At 48.6% G+C, this 17,449-nt stretch overlaps 1 protein-coding gene across 1 annotated transcript in view; it reads left to right on the top strand.

The window, feature by feature from the left end:
- hao1 (hydroxyacid oxidase 1) overlaps positions 1-15,312 on the top strand; it is a 30,806-nt gene extending 15,494 nt beyond the window's left edge. The window contains exons 3-8 of the mRNA XM_033026234.1: positions 961-1,216; positions 4,127-4,299; positions 6,196-6,287; positions 11,597-11,755; positions 12,924-12,993; positions 14,410-15,312. Of these exons, the coding sequence (XP_032882125.1) occupies positions 961-1,216; positions 4,127-4,299; positions 6,196-6,287; positions 11,597-11,755; positions 12,924-12,993; positions 14,410-14,480 (821 nt within the window). The 3' untranslated portion in view covers positions 14,481-15,312. The remainder of the gene's footprint in view (positions 1-960; positions 1,217-4,126; positions 4,300-6,195; positions 6,288-11,596; positions 11,756-12,923; positions 12,994-14,409) is intronic.
- Positions 15,313-17,449: the final 2,137 nt, after the last annotated feature.

Raw genomic sequence — 17,449 nt, 5'->3', positions numbered from 1 at the left:
GAACGAGGGTGGAGGAGGGATGGAGAGAGAGGGCAAGCAAGGGTTACTTGAAGTTAGAGAAATCAATAGAAGTTAGAGCTGCCCAAGCGAAATATGAGGTGTTGTTCCTCCAATTTGCTTTGGTCCTCACTCTGACAATGATAATTCACTCTCTGAGCTATCCTCCAAAATAATCTCACTGACAGTTTGGTATCAAGCAGTCAACATGTAAGTAAGTAATGAAAGTAAGTATTTTAATTGTTCTATCTTGGACAGATGGCAATAAAACGCTGTAGACAAATATTGCAAATGCAAAAGAGTCTCTAATTGCAAGGCACGGTCAAACACAAGAGGGCAGTGCAGCGCTGTGCACAGTTGGAATGCCCACTCCAAGAATTTGCCAGCATAAGAGGCCATTCGGCCCATTGTGCCCATACTGGCTATGTCCAGAGTCCTCGCAATTTTCTTCCTCTCAGACCAAGGGAACCAAGTTCGATCCTGGCCGTGATGTTATTCAGTCTGAGTTGTTCTTATTGTACAGACAGGTACATGGATAGGACAGGTGTAGAGAGATCTGGGCCAAATGCGGGTCGTTGTGGGCAGGTTGGGCTGAAGGGGCTAATTCCACAACGGACCCACATGTCCCATCTACACCAAGTCAAGTTTATTCGTCATATACACATACGAGATGTGCAGTGAAATGAAAAGTGGCAATGCTCGCGGACTTTGTGCAAAAAGACAAACAAACAAACAACCAAACAAACCCACTTGCCTGCATTTGGACCATATCCCTCTAAACCTGTCCCATCCATGCATACCTAATTGGAGGAACAGCACCTCCTATTTCACATGGGCAGCTGACAGCCCAGCGGTATGAACATCGACTGCTCTAACTCCAACTAACAATGACTCTATAATTCTACCACTCTCTGGTTAAGTCCCGCGGCTAACTCTCTCTTGTGTTGTGCTGGGGGAGCCCAGCTTGCAGGTCGCAGGGTACGGGCATGATGCTGAGCACCTGGGCTACCTCCAGCATCGAGGAGGTAGCCGAGGCAGCACCCGAGGCCACGCGCTGGCTGCAGCTGTACATCTACAAGGACAGGAAGGTCACCGCGTCCCTGGTGAGGAGAGCAGAGGCGGCTGGCTACCGGGGAATCTTTCTCACTGTCGACACGCCGTACCTGGGCAAGCGTTTAGCGGACGTACGAAACAAGTTCAAACTGCCCCCTCACCTCAGGTAATGGAAGGTGTTCGACAAACTCGCAGCACAAGTTTCACCCTTTCCCCAGCGGTATGAACATTGACTTCTCCAATTTCAGGTAGTCCCTGCTTTCTCCTTCTTTCCCCTCCCCTTCCCAGCTCTCCCACATCCCACTGTCTCTGCCTCTTCCACTCTTCTTCCCGCCCTCCACCCCTCACCACCACATCAGTCTGCGACTCACGTCACAGCGGCCTCTGCAGTCCGTCTGTCTTTTTGTCATTTTTTGTCTCGTTTTAATGTAGTTTTTATTTTTTTTTGATGGGGTATGTGTGTGTGTATGTGTGTGGGGGGGGGAAACTTTTAAAATCTTTCCCCTGCACGGAGAACCCGACCTTTTCCCTGTCGGGTCTCCGTTGTCATTGGGGCTGCAACGTGGAGCGGCCTCCGGCAGGAACGACCTAGGGCTCCAGTCGCGGAGCTGCGGACCTACTCATCATCGTAGAGCTGGCCGAGTTCGGAGCGGGTGGAGCGGTGGTGACGCGCTGCTGCGACCCGACCCCGGGGATTCGGAGGCTTACCGCAGGTCCGGTGGACAGTGACACCGGGAGCCCGCGGGTCCCTGATGGGAGACCGCTTTTCGGGGCTTCCGCAACGGCAACTTCTCCCGCCCGAGTCGCGGGGTCGAGGAGTACCTGGAGCGGGGCCTTACATCACCGCCCGGCGCGGCTTCAACGGCTGCGGGACTTAGTTAGCGCCCGCCGGGGGCTCCAACAACAAGACCCGGAGCGCGGCCTTGCATCACCCGGCGTGGCGTTAATGGCCGCGGGACAATTGCCATCGCCCGCCGGGGGCTTTGACTCTGACATCAGGAGGGGAATGGGGAGTGCAGGGGAGAGATAAGTTTTTTTGCCTTCCATCACAGCGAGGAGGAGATGCGCTGTGATGGATGTCTGTGTAGATTGTGTTGTGTCTTGGGTCTTTGTTTCTTGTGTGTATGACTGCAGAAACAACATTTCATTTGAGCCTCTATGAGATTCAAATGACAAATAAATTGTATTGTGTATTGTGTATTGTGTAAGAAGGGTCTCGACCCGAAACGTTGCCTCTACTTCCTGAGAAGATTACGGAGAGTCGGTTTGTCAAGGAAGACTCTCTCTAACTTCTACAGGTGCACAGTCGAGAGCATGTTGACCGGTTGCATCGTGGCTTGGTTCGGCAATTTGAGCGCCCTGGAGAGGAAAAGATTACAAAAAGTAGTAAACACTGCCCAGTCCATCATCGGCTCTGACCTTCCTTCCATCGAGGGGATTTATCGCAGTCGCTGCCTCAAAAAGGCTGGCAGTATCATCAAAGACCCTCACCATCCTGGCCACACACTCATCTCCCTGCTACCTTCAGGTAGAAGGTACAGGAGCCTGAAGACTGCAACAACCAGGTTCAGGAATAGCTACTTCCCCACAGCCATCAGGCTATTAAACTTGGCTCGGACAAAACTCTGAACATTAATAACCCATTTTCTGTTATTTGCACTTTATCAGTTTATTTATACATGTGTGTATATATTTATATTATAGCATATGGACACACTGATCTGTTTTGTAGTAAATGCCTACTATTTTCTGTGTGCTTAAGCAAAGCAAGAATTTCATTGTCCTATACAGGGACACATGACAATAAACTCACTTGAACTTGAACTTCCTTCGCTCCATAGATACACGCATTAGGAACAATTCACAATTTTACCAAATCCAATTAGCCTACAAACCTGTACGTCTTTGGAGTGTGGGAGGAAACCAGAGCACCAGGAGAAAACCCACGCAGGTCATGGGGAGAATGCACAAACTCCATACAGGCAGTAACCGTAGTCAGGTTTGAACCCGGGTCCCTGGCGCTGTAAGGCAGCAGTGCAGGAATTGGGACCCCGGTTATTTATAATATATACATTAATGATTTAGACGAAGGAATCAAATGGAACATCTCCACGTTTACGGATGACACAAAGCTGGGAGGCAGTGTGAGCTGCGAGGAGGGTGCTATGAGGCTACAGGGTGACTTGGATGGTTTGGGTGAGGGCAGATGTATGGCAGATGCAGTATAATGTGGATAAATGTGAGGTTATCCACTTTGGTGGCAAGACCAAGAAGGCAGATTATCTGAATGGTGTCAGATTAGGAAAGGTGCAACGAGGCCTGGGTGGCCTTGTACATCAGTCACTGAAAGTAATCATGCAGGTTCAGCAGGCAGTGAAGAAAGCAAATGGCATGTTGGCCTTCATAGCGAGAGTATAGGAGCAAGAAAGTCCTACTGCAATTGATACAGAGTCCTGGTGAGACCACACCTGGAGTATTGTGTGCAGTTTTGGCCTCCTAATTTGAGGAAGGACATTCTTGCTATTGAGGGAGTGCAGTGTAGGTTTCCAAGGTTAATTCCCGGGATGGTGGGACTGACATATAATGAAAGAATGGGCTTATATTCACTGGAATTTAGGAGATCTTATAGAACCATATAAAATTCTTAAGGGATTGGACAGGCTAGATGCAGGAAAATTTTTCCCGATGTTGGGGGAATCAAGAACTAGGGGTCACAGTTTAAGAATAAGGGGTAGGCCATTTAGGACTGAGATGAGGAAAAACTTTTTCACCTAGAGAGTTGTGAATCTGTGGAATTCTCTGCCACAGAAGGCAGTGGAGGCCAATTCACTGGATGTTTTCAAGAGAGATATAACTTATAGGACTAGCGGAATCAAGGGATATGGGGAGAAGGCAGGCACGGGTTATTGATTGTGGATGATCACATTGAATGGCGGTGCTGGCTCGAAGGGCCGAATGGCCTACTCCTGCACCTATTGTCTATTGTCTATTGTCTATCTTCTGACCTATCTTTCTTTTAATCTATCGTGGCATTTTCCAGACGGTCAAGCTTTTTGTTCTGAATTGTGTCCTTTAGGATGGCAAACTTCGAGAACCTCGATCTGTCCTTTTCCAAAAAGGACTATGGGGAAGACAGTGGTCTGGCTGTGTACACTTCCAGTGCAATTGATCCCACCATCAAGTGGCAGGATATCGCCTGGCTGAGACAATTGACCAAACTGCCGATCGTTCTCAAGGGCATCTTAAGAGGTGGGTAGCACTTTCCTGACCTCAGGTGAAAGGTACCATGTTACATTTAGGCATAGCTGGGACACAAAGTGCTGGAGTAACTCAGTGGGTAGGTCTGTACAATACAATGCAATACAATACAATATTTATTGTCATTTGAACCTCAGTGAGGCTCAAACAAAACTCTGTTTCTACAGCCATACAAACAAAAAGATTCCTACTAAACACAACAACCAATTTAATTCACACAAACATCTATCACAGTGATGGAAGGCAAAGTCCTTTCTCTCCCCTGCTCTCCATTTTTCTCCCGATTTGAAGCCCCACGATGGTGAAGCCCGATGTTGAAGCCCCACGATGGTGAGTCCGCAGCTCCGCAGGCTCCGAGACTGGAGCCCCCGGGTCGTTCAGGCTGGAGGCCGCTCCACGGTGCTAGGCCCCAACGACAACTGAGACCCGACAGAGAAAAAGGTCGGGTCTCCCGTGCAAGGAAGAGATTTTTTAAGTTTCTCCCGACCCCCCCCCCCCGACCCCCACATAAACACAGTTAAAATCAGTTTAAAAAAACACAACAACTACATTTGACTAGACAAAAAAATAAAAAAAGAGACAGACAGGCTGTAGGGGGCGCTGCAACAGTGTCGAGTCACCAACCAGTAAAGGCAGCTTCTTCAGACTGATTTGGGGGGGGGGGGGGGAGGGTGGTGGTGATTAACTAGTGCGGCACGGTGGTGCGGCGGTAGAGTTGCAGCCTCACAGCGCCGGAGACCCGGGTTCGATCCCGACTACGGGTGCTGCCTGTACGGAGTTTGCACGTTCTCCCCCGTGGTCTGCACGGTTTTCTCCGGGTACTCCGGCTTCCTCCCACACTCCAAAGACGTACATGTTTGTAGGTTCATAGGGTTTGGTAAAGGATTGTAAATTGTCCCTGATGTGTGTAGGACAGTGTTTCGGTGGGCGGCGCGACTCTCGTCAGCAGTGGCCTCTGCAGTCCGTCTGTGTTTTATTATTTTATGTCTCGTTTTTATGTAGTTTTTGTTATTTTTTTTGTTGGGGTATGTGTGTGGGGGGGAGGGGGTATATTTAAAATCTTTCCCCTGCACGGGAGACCCGACCTTTTCTTTGTCGGGTCTCCGTTGTCGTTGGGGCTGCAACGTGGAGCGGCCTCCAACAGGAACGACCTGGGGTTCCAGCTGCGGAGCTGCCGACTACACACCGTCGCGGAGCTGGCCGAGTCCAGAGCGGGTGGAGCTGTGGTTGAGCATTGCTGCCACCCGACCCCCGGAGATTCGGAGGCTGCAACTGCGGGTTTGGCGGACGGCGGCACCGGGAGCCCGCGGGTCCCTGCTGGGCGACCGCTTTTCGGGGCTTCCGCAACGGCGACTTCTCCCGCCCGAGTTGCGGGGTTGAAGAGCACCTGAGCGGGGCCTTACAGCACCGCCCCGCGCGGCTTGGAGTGGCCGCGGGACTCTGTGAGCGCACTCCGGGGGCTCTAACACCAAGACCCAGTGCGCGACCTTGCATCACCCGGCGTGGCTTTAATGGCCGCGGGACAATCGCCATCACCAGCCGGGGGCTTTGACTTTGACTCTGACTCTGACATCGGGGGGGAGAGTGCAGTGGAGAGATAAGTTTTTTTTTGCCTTCCATCACAGCAATGTGATGGATGTTTGTGTAAACTGTGTTGTGTCTCGGGTCTTTTTGTTTTGTAATGTATGGCTGCAGAAACGACATTTCGTTTGGACCTCAAGGGGTCCAAATGACAATAAATTGAAATTGTATTGTATTGTATTGTTAGTGTACGGGGATCGCTTGGCGGTGCGGACCCGGTGGGCCGAAGGGCCTGTTTCCGTGCTGTATCTCCAAACTAAACTCTAAACTTGACTAAACTAAGCTGCCGGGGCTTTGTCATTTTAGCCGACGATGCCAGGGAAGCGGTTAAACATGGAATTGCCGGAATACTTGTATCCAACCACGGAGCAAGGCAACTAGATTGTGTGTCGGCAACGGTAAGTTCACTCCCATTTATCACCTAAAATATTTTAAATATGTGGTACGGTGGCGCAGCGGTAGAGTTGCTGCCTTACAGCGCCAGAGACCCGAGTTTGATCCCGACTACGGGTACGGAATTTGCACGTTCTCCCCGTGACCTGCGTGGGTTTTCTCCAGATGCTCCGGTTTCCTCCCACACTCCAAAGACACACAGGTTTGTAGGTCAATTGGCTTGGTATAATTGTAAAGTTGTCTCTAGAGTGTGTAGGATAGCATTAGTGTGCGGGGGTGATCGCTGGTCAGAGTGGACTCGGTGGGCCGAAGGGCCTGTTTCTGTGCTGTATCTCCAAACTAAACGCGACATGTTCGTGACTGCAATAAATGGACTTTGGAGGTCGTCGTACAGAATGGTTTGGGATCAGCTCCATCCGAGATTACAAGATATCGCAGAGAGTTGTGGATGTAGCCCAGAGCAACCATCCATGAGTCCATCCACACTTCACGCTGCCTTGGCAAGGACACTGTTTTTTAACTGTGTATATGTGGGGGGCGTGTGGGGGGAGGGGGAAACTTTTAAAAACCTCTTCCCTGCACGGGAGACCCGACCTTTTTCCTGTCGGGTCTCCGTTGTCGTTGGGGCCTAGCACCGTGGAGCGGCCTCCAGCCGGAACGACCAGTCGCGGAGCCTGAGGAGCTGCAGACTCACCATCGTGGGGCTGGCCGGCCTCGGAGCGTGGGAAGTGGTGGTGGCTCGCTGCTACGGCCCAACCCCGGAGCTAGGAGGCACCAGCTGCAACCGTAGGTCCGGTGGACTGGAACATCGGGAGCTCGCGGGTCAAGTCAAGTCAAGTTTATTTGTCACATACACATACGAGATGTGCAGTGAAATGAAAGTGGCAATGCTCGCGGACTTTTGTGCAAAAGACAAACAACCAAACAACCAAACAAATTATAGACACAATCATACCACACATATTCTTTTACATAATAAATAATGAAGGGAAGAATGTTCAGTAGAGTTAGTCCCTGGTGAGATTGGCATCTACAGTCCGAATGGCCTCTGGGAAGAAACTCCTTCTCAACCTCTCCGTTCTCACCGTATGGCAACGGAGGCGTTTGCCTGACCGTAGCAGCTGGAACAGTCCGTTGCAGGGGTGGAAGGGGTCTCCCATGATTTTTTTTGCTCTGGAGTTGCACCTCCTGTTGTATAGTTCCTGCAGGGGGGCGAGTGAAGTTCCCATAGTGCGTTCGGCCGAACGCACTACTCTCTGCAGAGCCTTCTTGTCCTTGGCAGAGCAATTCCCAAACCAGATGGTAATATTTCCGGACAAGATGCTTTCCACCGCCGCTGCGTAGAAGCACTGGAGGATCCTTGGAGAGTGGAGACAGCTTTTTGGAGCTCCCGCAACGCGACTTCTCCCGCCCGTGTCGCAGGGTTGGAACGACCCGGTGCAGAGCCGTACATCGCCCGGCGCGGCTTTAATGGCCGTGGGACTTACCAACGTCCGCCTGGGGCTTCAACATTGGGAGAGAAATGGTGCAGGGGGAGAGAAAAGACTTTGCCTTCCATCACAGTGAGGAGGAGATTCACTGTGATGGATGTTTGTGTAAATTGAATTGTGTGTATGTCTTGTAGGAATTGTCTCTGTTTGTGTGGCTGTGGAAACTGAGTTTCGTTTGAACGTCACTGAGGTTCAAATGACATGTAATAAATATTCCATTCAATTCAATTCAAGCATAATCAAGGACCAGTTTCATCCCAATCATTCCCTCTTCTCCCCTCTCCCGTTAGGCAAGAGGTTTTCGATGAAGGGATCGGTTACCTGAGGATACAGATATAGGACACAAAGTGGAAGTGTAGCTCCGTGGGTCAGCTAGCGTCTCTGGTGGACGTGGATAGGCGACGTTTCACGTCGGGGCCCTTCTATATAGGAAATGATGGCAAAGGAACCACAGACGACACAAAGAATTACACACTGAGTTACCATGATCTTGGAGACAGCCTGTTGGGACGGTGAAAGCGGATGTAACAGTAGGTTCAGGAGAGACTTGAAAGGGAGATAAGAATGTTCAATGTTTTATGTGTCATTCCTAACTGTCACTGTATGTCATGTCACTTGCGGGCGGAGCACCAAGGCAAATTCCTTGTATGTGAATACTTGGCCAATAAACTTATTCTTATCGTGGCTACACGAAGTAAGTGAGATGAATAGGTCAGACTATCAAAGATCTGGCACAAACAAATTGGTTGGCTTGACCTCCTCCTGTCTCCCATCAAAGATCATGACATAGGAGCAGAATTAGGCCATTCAGCCCATCGAGTCTGCCCTGCCATTCGATGGTGGCTGATTTCCTCTTCCCTGCCAACCCCACTCTCCTGCCTTCTCCCCGTAACCTTTGATGCCCTCACTAATCAAGAACCCATCAAGCTTCATTTTAAAAGTGCCCAATGACTTGGCCTACACCGTTGTCTGTGGCAATGAATTCCACAGATTCTCTGACTAAAGAAATTCTTCCACATCTCCATTTTTAAGGGTACGTCCTTTCATTCTGAGGCTGCGCCCTCTGGTCCTAGACTCTCCCACTATTGATATAATTCCATGAAGCACAAAAGTGCCTGGAGCAATGTATGGCAGTCCCAGTTGACTCACAGCAAGCAGGAAATGGCTGGTCAGATAGTCATTCTAAATTGCTCCCTCTCTAACTGTTATAAAAACTATTTTACCCATATATGGTGGAACGAACTTGACGACAAACAGACTTAAATTGTCGAAATTCTCAGTTCAGATTCTGTTTTGCTTTGTTTTAAATTTTTTTTTCCTTTTCTTTTTTTCTTTAGTTTAGGGGGATTTGTTTCTACCTTTTTTCCTCTTTTTTTTGTCTTTTTATCTTTGTGTTTTTTTTCTACATATATAAGTTTTCTTTTAAAGATTTAACTATATTTACATAGAGACCGGGTCTATATTCAATATGTATTTTGTCCCTGGACTCATATTAGGTTGTACCTGTTATTAAATCCCTATGTATCAACACCATTGTTATGTTTATCATTATTCTTTTTGCTCTGTCTTTTTTGTTCTGTTTTTGTTTTTTGGAAAAAAACGAATAAAAAGATTTAAAAAGGTGTAATGTAATAACTACAAAATCCTGATCCTCACCTACAAAGCCCTCCACCATCTGGCCCCCCCATATCTCACTGACCTCCTCTCCCCCTACCAACCCTCACGGTCCCTCAGATCCACATCAGCCGGTCTCCTCTCCATCCACAAGTCCAACCTCCGCAGTTTTGGGGACAGAGCCTTCTCCAGGGCAGCTCCCAGGCTCTGGAACTCCCTTCCCCAACTGATCCGCAATTCCGTGTCCCTCACCATCTTCCAGTCCCGCCTCAAGACTCATCTCTTCACCTCTGCCTATCCTTAGCCCCACGTCCCCCTCCCTTTTCATCTGTGCTTGAATTGCCTCATATTGTGTTTTGTATTGAATTCTGTCTTTACTTTGTGTACTAGTCATGTCTCTACTATTTATTTCATTCCCCTTACATATTTTTCCTCTACCTGCTAAATTTTTGTAAGGTGTCCTTGAGACTCTTGAAAGGCGCCCATAAATAAAATGTATTATTATTATTATTAATGTTTTTAAACAGGTGTAATGTTCGAAACATTACACCTGGAAGAGATGAGACTCCTCCTAGCAGGCAAAGCAGACCACTTCCAAAAGACGTGGTCTGCATTTATGGAACTACTACAAGCATAAGGTGAAATAGTAATTTAAAAAATAAATGATGCCAGGATCTGGTAACGGGGGGTAAAAAATACGGTTGGTATATCCTTTTTTGCGGAGTTTTGTGTTATAATAGAGCGATTGTTTCTCTTTTTCTTCTTCTTTTTTTTCTAGGGTCTATTTCCTTTCTTTACTTCCTTCTCTAACTTCTTCTCTAAGGGGCTTACTTTTCCCAACTCTTTCCTGCACCTTCACGACTCTTTTTCACTTTCCTAACTTCTTTTATTTCTATCTTTCTTAAAGCTTAAAAAATGAAGTGGTACAACAAATGTAATAAGATATATGTGATGTGTATTACTGTACTTTATTGTACTTCTAATAGAAATATTTAAAAAAATAAAAAATAAAATAAAATAAATTGCTTGAATGTCAGAGTCTAAAAAAAATAAAAAATAAAGATTTTAAAAGAAAGATAGTCATTCTACCATTACTGGTGGAAGGTAGTGGAAATCTTCAATTAAGCTGGAGACTTGGGATGCAACTGAGGATGAGGGGGAACCTCATTGAAACTTACCGAACAGTGAAAGGCCTGGATAGATTGAATGAGGAGAGGATGTTTCCACTAGTGTTTACTGTAGAAGTTGGGAGGTCATGTTGCAGTTGTATAAGACTTTGGTGAGGCCACATTTACAGTATTGTGTTCAGTGCTGGGCACCGTGTTATGGGAAAGATGTTGTCAAGTTGGAAAGGGTAGAGAGAAGATTCTATTCCTTGGAGCGCAGGAGGATGAGGGGTGATTATATAGAGATGTATAAAATCATGAGAGGAATAGATCGGGTAGACGCACGGAGTCTCTTGCCCAGAGTAGGGGAATCAAGGACCAGTGGTCATAGGTTTGAGGTGAAGGGGAAAAGATTTAATAGGATTCTGAGGGGTAACATTTTCATACAAAGGGTGGTGGGTGTAGGAACAAGCTGCCAGAGGAGGTAGTTGAGGCAGGGACTATTTTAACATTTAAGAAACAGTTAGACAGGTACATGGATAGGACAGGTTTGGAGGGATATGGACCAATTGCTGACTGGTGGGACTAGTGTAGCTGGGAGATGTGGGTGTGGGCAAGTTGGACCGAAGGGCCTGTTTCCACACTGTAGCACTCTATGACTCTAGTGGGAGAGTCTAGGACCAGAGGGCACAGCCTCAAAATAAAAGGTTGTACCTTTAGAAAGGAGATGAGGAAGAATTTCTTTAGTCAGATGGTGGTGAATCTGTGGAATTCATGGCTCTGGAGGCCGTCAGTGGATATTTTTAAGGCAGAGATTGACAGATTCAGGATTAGTATGGGTGTCAGGGGTTATGGGGAGAAGTCAGGAGAATTGGATAGAGAGAGAAAGATAGATCAGCCATGATTGAATGGCAGAGTAGACTTGGTGGGCCAAATGGACTAATTCTGCTCCTAGAACCTATGAACAGATGAACATATGAACTTATAAATACATGACATAACTGATCTGGATGTAAATCTGTAATAACTATGCAGTAAGTAAATAAGAAGTAATATAAGATGAAATAAATGTCTGGTTCCTTTTTCTGGCGTGTCTTCCTGCAGATTGATGCTCTCCCTGAGATCATTGAGGCTGTGGAAGGGAGGGTGGAAGTCTACTTGGACGGAGGCGTGAGGAAGGGGACCGATGTGCTGAAAGCTCTTGCTTTGGGTGCCAAGGCTGTGTTTTTGGGAAGACCAGCCCTGTGGGGGCTGGCATATCAGGTAAAGAGAAAATAAGTCATTGTTGGAATAGTGGTGGATATAAGTAGTGTTGCCAACTGTCCCGTATTAGCCGGGACATCCCGTATATTGGGCTAAATTGGTTTGTCCCGTACGGGACCGCCCTTGTCCCGTATTTGACCGCTACTACTCGGGTCGAGGGGACTGTCGGGTCGGAGCGCCACGTCCGGCCCCGCCTCACCCGTCCCGACGTAGTGCAGCCCGTGGAGTGCAGCAGCAGCACCTCGCCCGTGGCCCAGTCGGTCGGCAGCCCGGCCAGCTGTCCGACCTTCGCTTACCGCCGACACCACCACCCCTCCTTCTCATGGCCGATCATCGGTTCATGACTTGGATGGGGCGCCGGACTTTGCGCGCGACCTGGGCCAAAACTCCTCAGCTGGCCCGCCGGCTGGGCTTTGTGTGCAGTCCAGCACCCGGGCCAACTCATCATTCACCCAGCCACGGCCGAGTCGGTCAACGAATTGCCGTCGGGAATGTGTCCCTTATTTTAACCTTTTGTCCCTTATTTTGGAGTGAGAAAGTTGGAAACCCAGGATATAAGCTCATAAGGAACCGAATTAGGCCATTCAGCCCATCAAGTCTACTCCGCCATTCAATCATGGCTGATCTGTGGCTCCCTCGTAATCCCATTCTCCTGCCTTCTCCCCATAACCCCTGGCACCCGGACTAATAGGAACCAGAAAGGCAACATTTTCACACAGAGGGTCATAAGGTCATAAGGAATTGCAGTTGCAGGAATCTTGATCAAAAAACACTCGGGTAACTGTAGGAGCAAAGTGGAAAGGCCACTGGGAGTTGATTTCACTTACTATGGGTCAAGTAAGGCTTGTGTTAATTGACATTAATTCTGCTTCTGTTAAGTCTATTACTGCCTCCTAGCGATCCACAGTTGCCGGATCGACCTTCATGACCTCTCTGTTCTACCTCAAGATGACCTCTCGTTTGTACATAAGTTCATGTTCATAAGCGATAGGAGCAGAATTAGGCCATTCGGCCCATCAAGTCTTCTCCGCCATTCAATCGTGGCTGATCTATCTCTCCCTCCTAACCCCATTCTCCTGCCTTCTCCCCGTAACCCCTGACACCCGGACGAATCAGGCCTTTTGTGTCTATCTTTTGTTTCCTAATCACTATTTTCTTTGAGCGACAGGGAGAAGAAGGAGTTCACAAAGTCCTTCAGATACTAAAGGAAGAATTCAGGCTGGCCTTAGCTCTTGCAGGTAAGTAGTACTTAGAAAAAATGGTGGTGCAGCGGTAGAGTTGCTGCCTTACAGCGCTTGTAGCGCCAACGACTCGGGTACGGGCGCTGTCTGTACGGAGTTTGTACGTTCTTCCCGCGACCTGTATGGGTTTTCTCTGAGATCTTCGGTTTCCTCCCACACTCCAAAGACGTGCAGGTTTGTAGGTTAATTGGCTTGGTATAAATGTAAATTGTCCCTAGTGTGTGTGGGATGGTCGGGGATACGCGGGGATCGCTGGTCGGTGCGGACTCGGTGGGCCGAAGGGCCTGTTTACGCGCTGCATCTCCAAACTATAACTTAAACTTCAGGGGGGACCTTATTGAAACTTACAGAATAATGAAAGGCATAGATAGAGTGGATGTGGAAGGATGTTTCCACTGGTGGGGGAGTCTAGGACCAGAGGTCGCAGCCTCGGAATTAAAGGGAGCTCTGTTAGAAAGGCGGTGAGGAGGAACTTCTTTAGTCAGAGGGTAGTGAATCTGTGGAACTCATTGCCACAGAGGGCGGTGGTGGCCAAGTCGGTGGATACTTTTAAGGCAGAGGTAGACAAATTCTTGATTAGAACGGGTGTCAAGGGTTATGGGGAGAAGGCAGGAAAATGGGATTAGGAGGTAGAGATACATGATTGAATGACAGAATAGACTCGATGGGGCGAATGGCCTAAGTCTACTCCTGTAATTTGTGAACTTGCCCCCAAAGTTTACTCCAAGGGCTTACTTCAGGTGAGTGAATTTCAGAGGCAGAATCATATCGGTGTGCTCTGGAGGTGAGGCTCCAGGGAAACTCCAGAGTTAAATGAGTAGTATTACAACTCCAAGGGGAGCAAGGATAGTGTCAGTGTGAATATCACTGGTCGGCACGGACTCGGTGGGCCGAAGGGCCTGTTTCCATGCTGTATCTCTCAACTAAACTAAACTAAACTAAACTAAAGTAAACTAAACTAAACTAAACTAAACTAAACTAAACTAAACCAAACTAAACGTACTTTGAGGAGATTTTTGCAATGAAGCGATATATGATGCTTCAATGGGACATCAATCCCATTCCAGCTCTCTAATGCCCCTGTCCCACTTAGGAAACCTGAACGGAAACCTCTGGAGACCTTGTGCCCCACCCAAGGTTTCCGTGCGGTTCCCAGAGATTGCAGGCGGTTGCCGGAGGTTGCAGGTAGTGGAAGCAGGTAGGGAGACTGACAAAAACCTCCGGGAACCGCACGGAAACCGCACGGAAACCTTGGGCGGGGCGCAAAGTCTCCAGAGGTTTCTGTTCAGGTTTCCTAAGTGGGACAGGGGCATTATCACCCTACAACCCATAGCCTAATGGCCTAATTCTACTCCGATAACTTGTGGATTTATGGACTGAACTTATTGAACTAAATGTGAAATATTCTTTCAGGGTGTCGCAATGTGAAAGAAATAGACGGGTCTCTCGTGAAGAAGGGTACCTGGGCAAGATCACGGATATGAAGGAAGTCACGAAGCTGGAATGAGACGAAGGAGTCGGCAAAAATATTGCCGCAGAGTGGTGGAACCACGGTTGGGAATTCTCCTGGGAATGATTCTGGATGGAAAATTTACTCTCATAAGGTGATAAATAATAGGAGCAGAATTAGGCCATTCAGCCCATCAAATCCACTCTGCCATTCAATCATGGCTGATCTATCTCTCCCTCACAACCCCATTCTCCTGCCTTCTTCTCTATAACCTCTGACACCCGTACTAATCAAGAACCTATCTATCTCTGCCTTATCCACTGACTTGGCCTCCACAGCCTTCTGTGGCAAAGAATTCCACAGATTCACCACCCTCTGACTAAAGACATTTCTTCTCATCACCTTCCTACAGGAATGTCTAATTCTGAGGCTCTGACCTCTAGTCCTAGACTCTCCCACTAGACTCTCGGTGAAAACACTGCAATCACAAAAGGACTGTTTCTTAGTCCAAGCGATATCTTGATTTACTGTATAACTTACAACAGGGAAATTCACAAGATGATATATTTTCTTTAACTTTCTCTAACCTTATAGTGTAAGGTAAAATCATACACCATATGGGCAGATCTGATATTAAATAAAAATTAAATCTGATGGAAACACTCACTCAGCCAGTCAGGCAGCATCGGTGAAACAGAGTTAACATATCAGGTCAAAGATTCTACATCAAAACCCATCTTAATCATAGTGAAGGGAGGAACTGCAGAGGCTGGTTTAAACTGAAGACAGACACTGGAGTAACTCAGCGGGTCCAGGCAGCATCTCTGGAGAAAAGGAATCGGTGATTTCAGGTCAGGGCCATTCTTCGGACTAACAGTCAGGCGAGAGAGAAAATAGAGATACAATACAATACAATACAATACAATACCTTTTATTTGTCATTTGAACCTCACATGAGGTTCAAACGAAATTTGGTTTCTGCAGCCATACAAAAAAAGAACCAAGACACACACCAACACAATTCAATTCACATAAACATCCATCACAGCGAGTCCTCCTCACTGTGATGGAAGGCAAAACTTAAACATATCTCTCCCCTGCACTCCCCTCCCCCCCCCATGTCAGAGTCAAAGACAGAGTCAAAGCCCCCGGCGGGCGATGTTAAATGTCCCGCAGCCATTAAAGCCACGCCGGGCGATGCAAGGCCACGCACCGGGTCTTGGTGTTGGAGCCCCGGCGGGCTCTTGGTGTTGGAGCCCCGGCGGGCGCTCACAAAGTCCCGCGGCCATTCCAAGTCGCGCGGGGCGGTGATGTCAGGCCCCGCTCCAGGTAATCTTCAACCCCGCAACTCGGGCGGGAGAAGTCGCCGTTGCGGAAGCCCCGAAAAGCAGTCTCCCAGCAGGGACCCGTGGGCTCCCGGTGTTACTGTCCACAGGCCTGCGGTAGGAGCTTCCGAATCTCCGGGTGTCGGGTTACAGCAGCGCTCCACCACAGCTCCACCCGCTCCGGACTCGGCCAGCTCCGTGATGGTGAGTAGATCCGCAGCTCCGCGACTGGAGCCCCAGGTCATTCCTGTTGGAGGCCGCTCCACGTTGCAGCCCCAACGACAACGGAGACCCGACAAAGAAAAGGTCGGGTCTCCCGTGCAGGGGAAAGACCTTAAAGTTCCCCCACCCCACCCCCACCCCCACACACATACCCCGACAAATAAAACAATAAAAACTACATAGAACAAGACAGAAAACAATAAAAAGACAGACGGACTGCAGAGGCCGCTGCAGACAAGAGTCGCGCCGATCTGTACCTATTCAGATATGAATAGGTACAGAACAAATCAGAGCTGGCCCCATTGACTCGGGAAAGGTGGAGCCCACAATGGTCCATTGTTGGCTATGGAAGAGGGTTTGACGAATGGATATCTAAAGATGGGTGGCTGATGGTCGGGGCTGACTCGATGGGCCGATAGGCATATTTCTGTCCTGTATCTGTTGAGCCACTTTTCAAAACAGCCATAATCCATTATATGAAGGTTCGAGTCATACAGCACAGAAATAGGCCCATCGGCCCATCGGCCTATCGGCCCATCGAGTCTGCCGCGAGGCATCACCGCCGCCAAGGCCTCACCGCTGTCAACGCCCCACTTCGCGCCTCCGTGCTGCCGGCCTAGGGCCCCAGCCGTGGGCTCCATCAGCGGCTCCGCCAAGCCACAACCTGACCCCGGGGCTTCTACGCGCCAATCCGGGTGGGATTGAGACCACGGCGTCTCGATAAAGGCCTCCAGCCGCGGTCCCAGTCCATAGCCGCGGCCCCGTCGGGAAGGTACATGGATGAGGACAATGGGGAATCTGGTGCAGACAAGAAGCTGAGACCTATGGAGATCATAGTGAATGGGCTGCAGACGTCAAGTGGCCTATTCCTGCACCTCGTTCCCCGTGGGAACATCATATTTCGCTTGGGCAGCTTACAACACAGTGGTATGAATATTGATTTCTCTAACCTCATAACCCTTGCATCCCCCCTCTCTCTCCGTCCCTCCCCCACCCTAGTCGTCGTACTAGTTTCACCGTCGTCCTGTTGAGTTTCACTGTCTGTGTTACTCGGTATCACCTTCCCCACAGCCAACAATGAACCATTGTGGGCTCCACCGTTCCTCGATCATTGTTACTTTTTGCATATCTTTCATTCAATTGTTCTATATCTCTCTCTATCACCGTCTATATCTCTCATTTCGCTTTCCCCTGACTCAGTCTGAAGAAGGGTCTCGACCCAATACATCACCTCTTCCTTTTCTCCAAACTTGCTGCCTGACCCCCTGAGTTACTCCAGCTGTTTGTGTCTATCCATGATTTCACTCACTATGGGTCAAGTAAGGCTAGTGTTAATTGACATTAACTCTGCTTCTGTTAAGTCTATTACTGCCTCCTGTTGGCAGATTGGCCTTCATGACCTCTCTGTTGTAACTCAAGGTGACCTCTCTTTTGTTCATAAGTTCATAAGTTTTTA

This window comes from Amblyraja radiata, chromosome 8 (assembly GCF_010909765.2).
Source record: "Amblyraja radiata isolate CabotCenter1 chromosome 8, sAmbRad1.1.pri, whole genome shotgun sequence".
Lineage (NCBI taxonomy): Eukaryota > Metazoa > Chordata > Chondrichthyes > Rajiformes > Rajidae > Amblyraja > Amblyraja radiata.
This window is presented reverse-complemented; position numbering and strand designations above follow the sequence as displayed.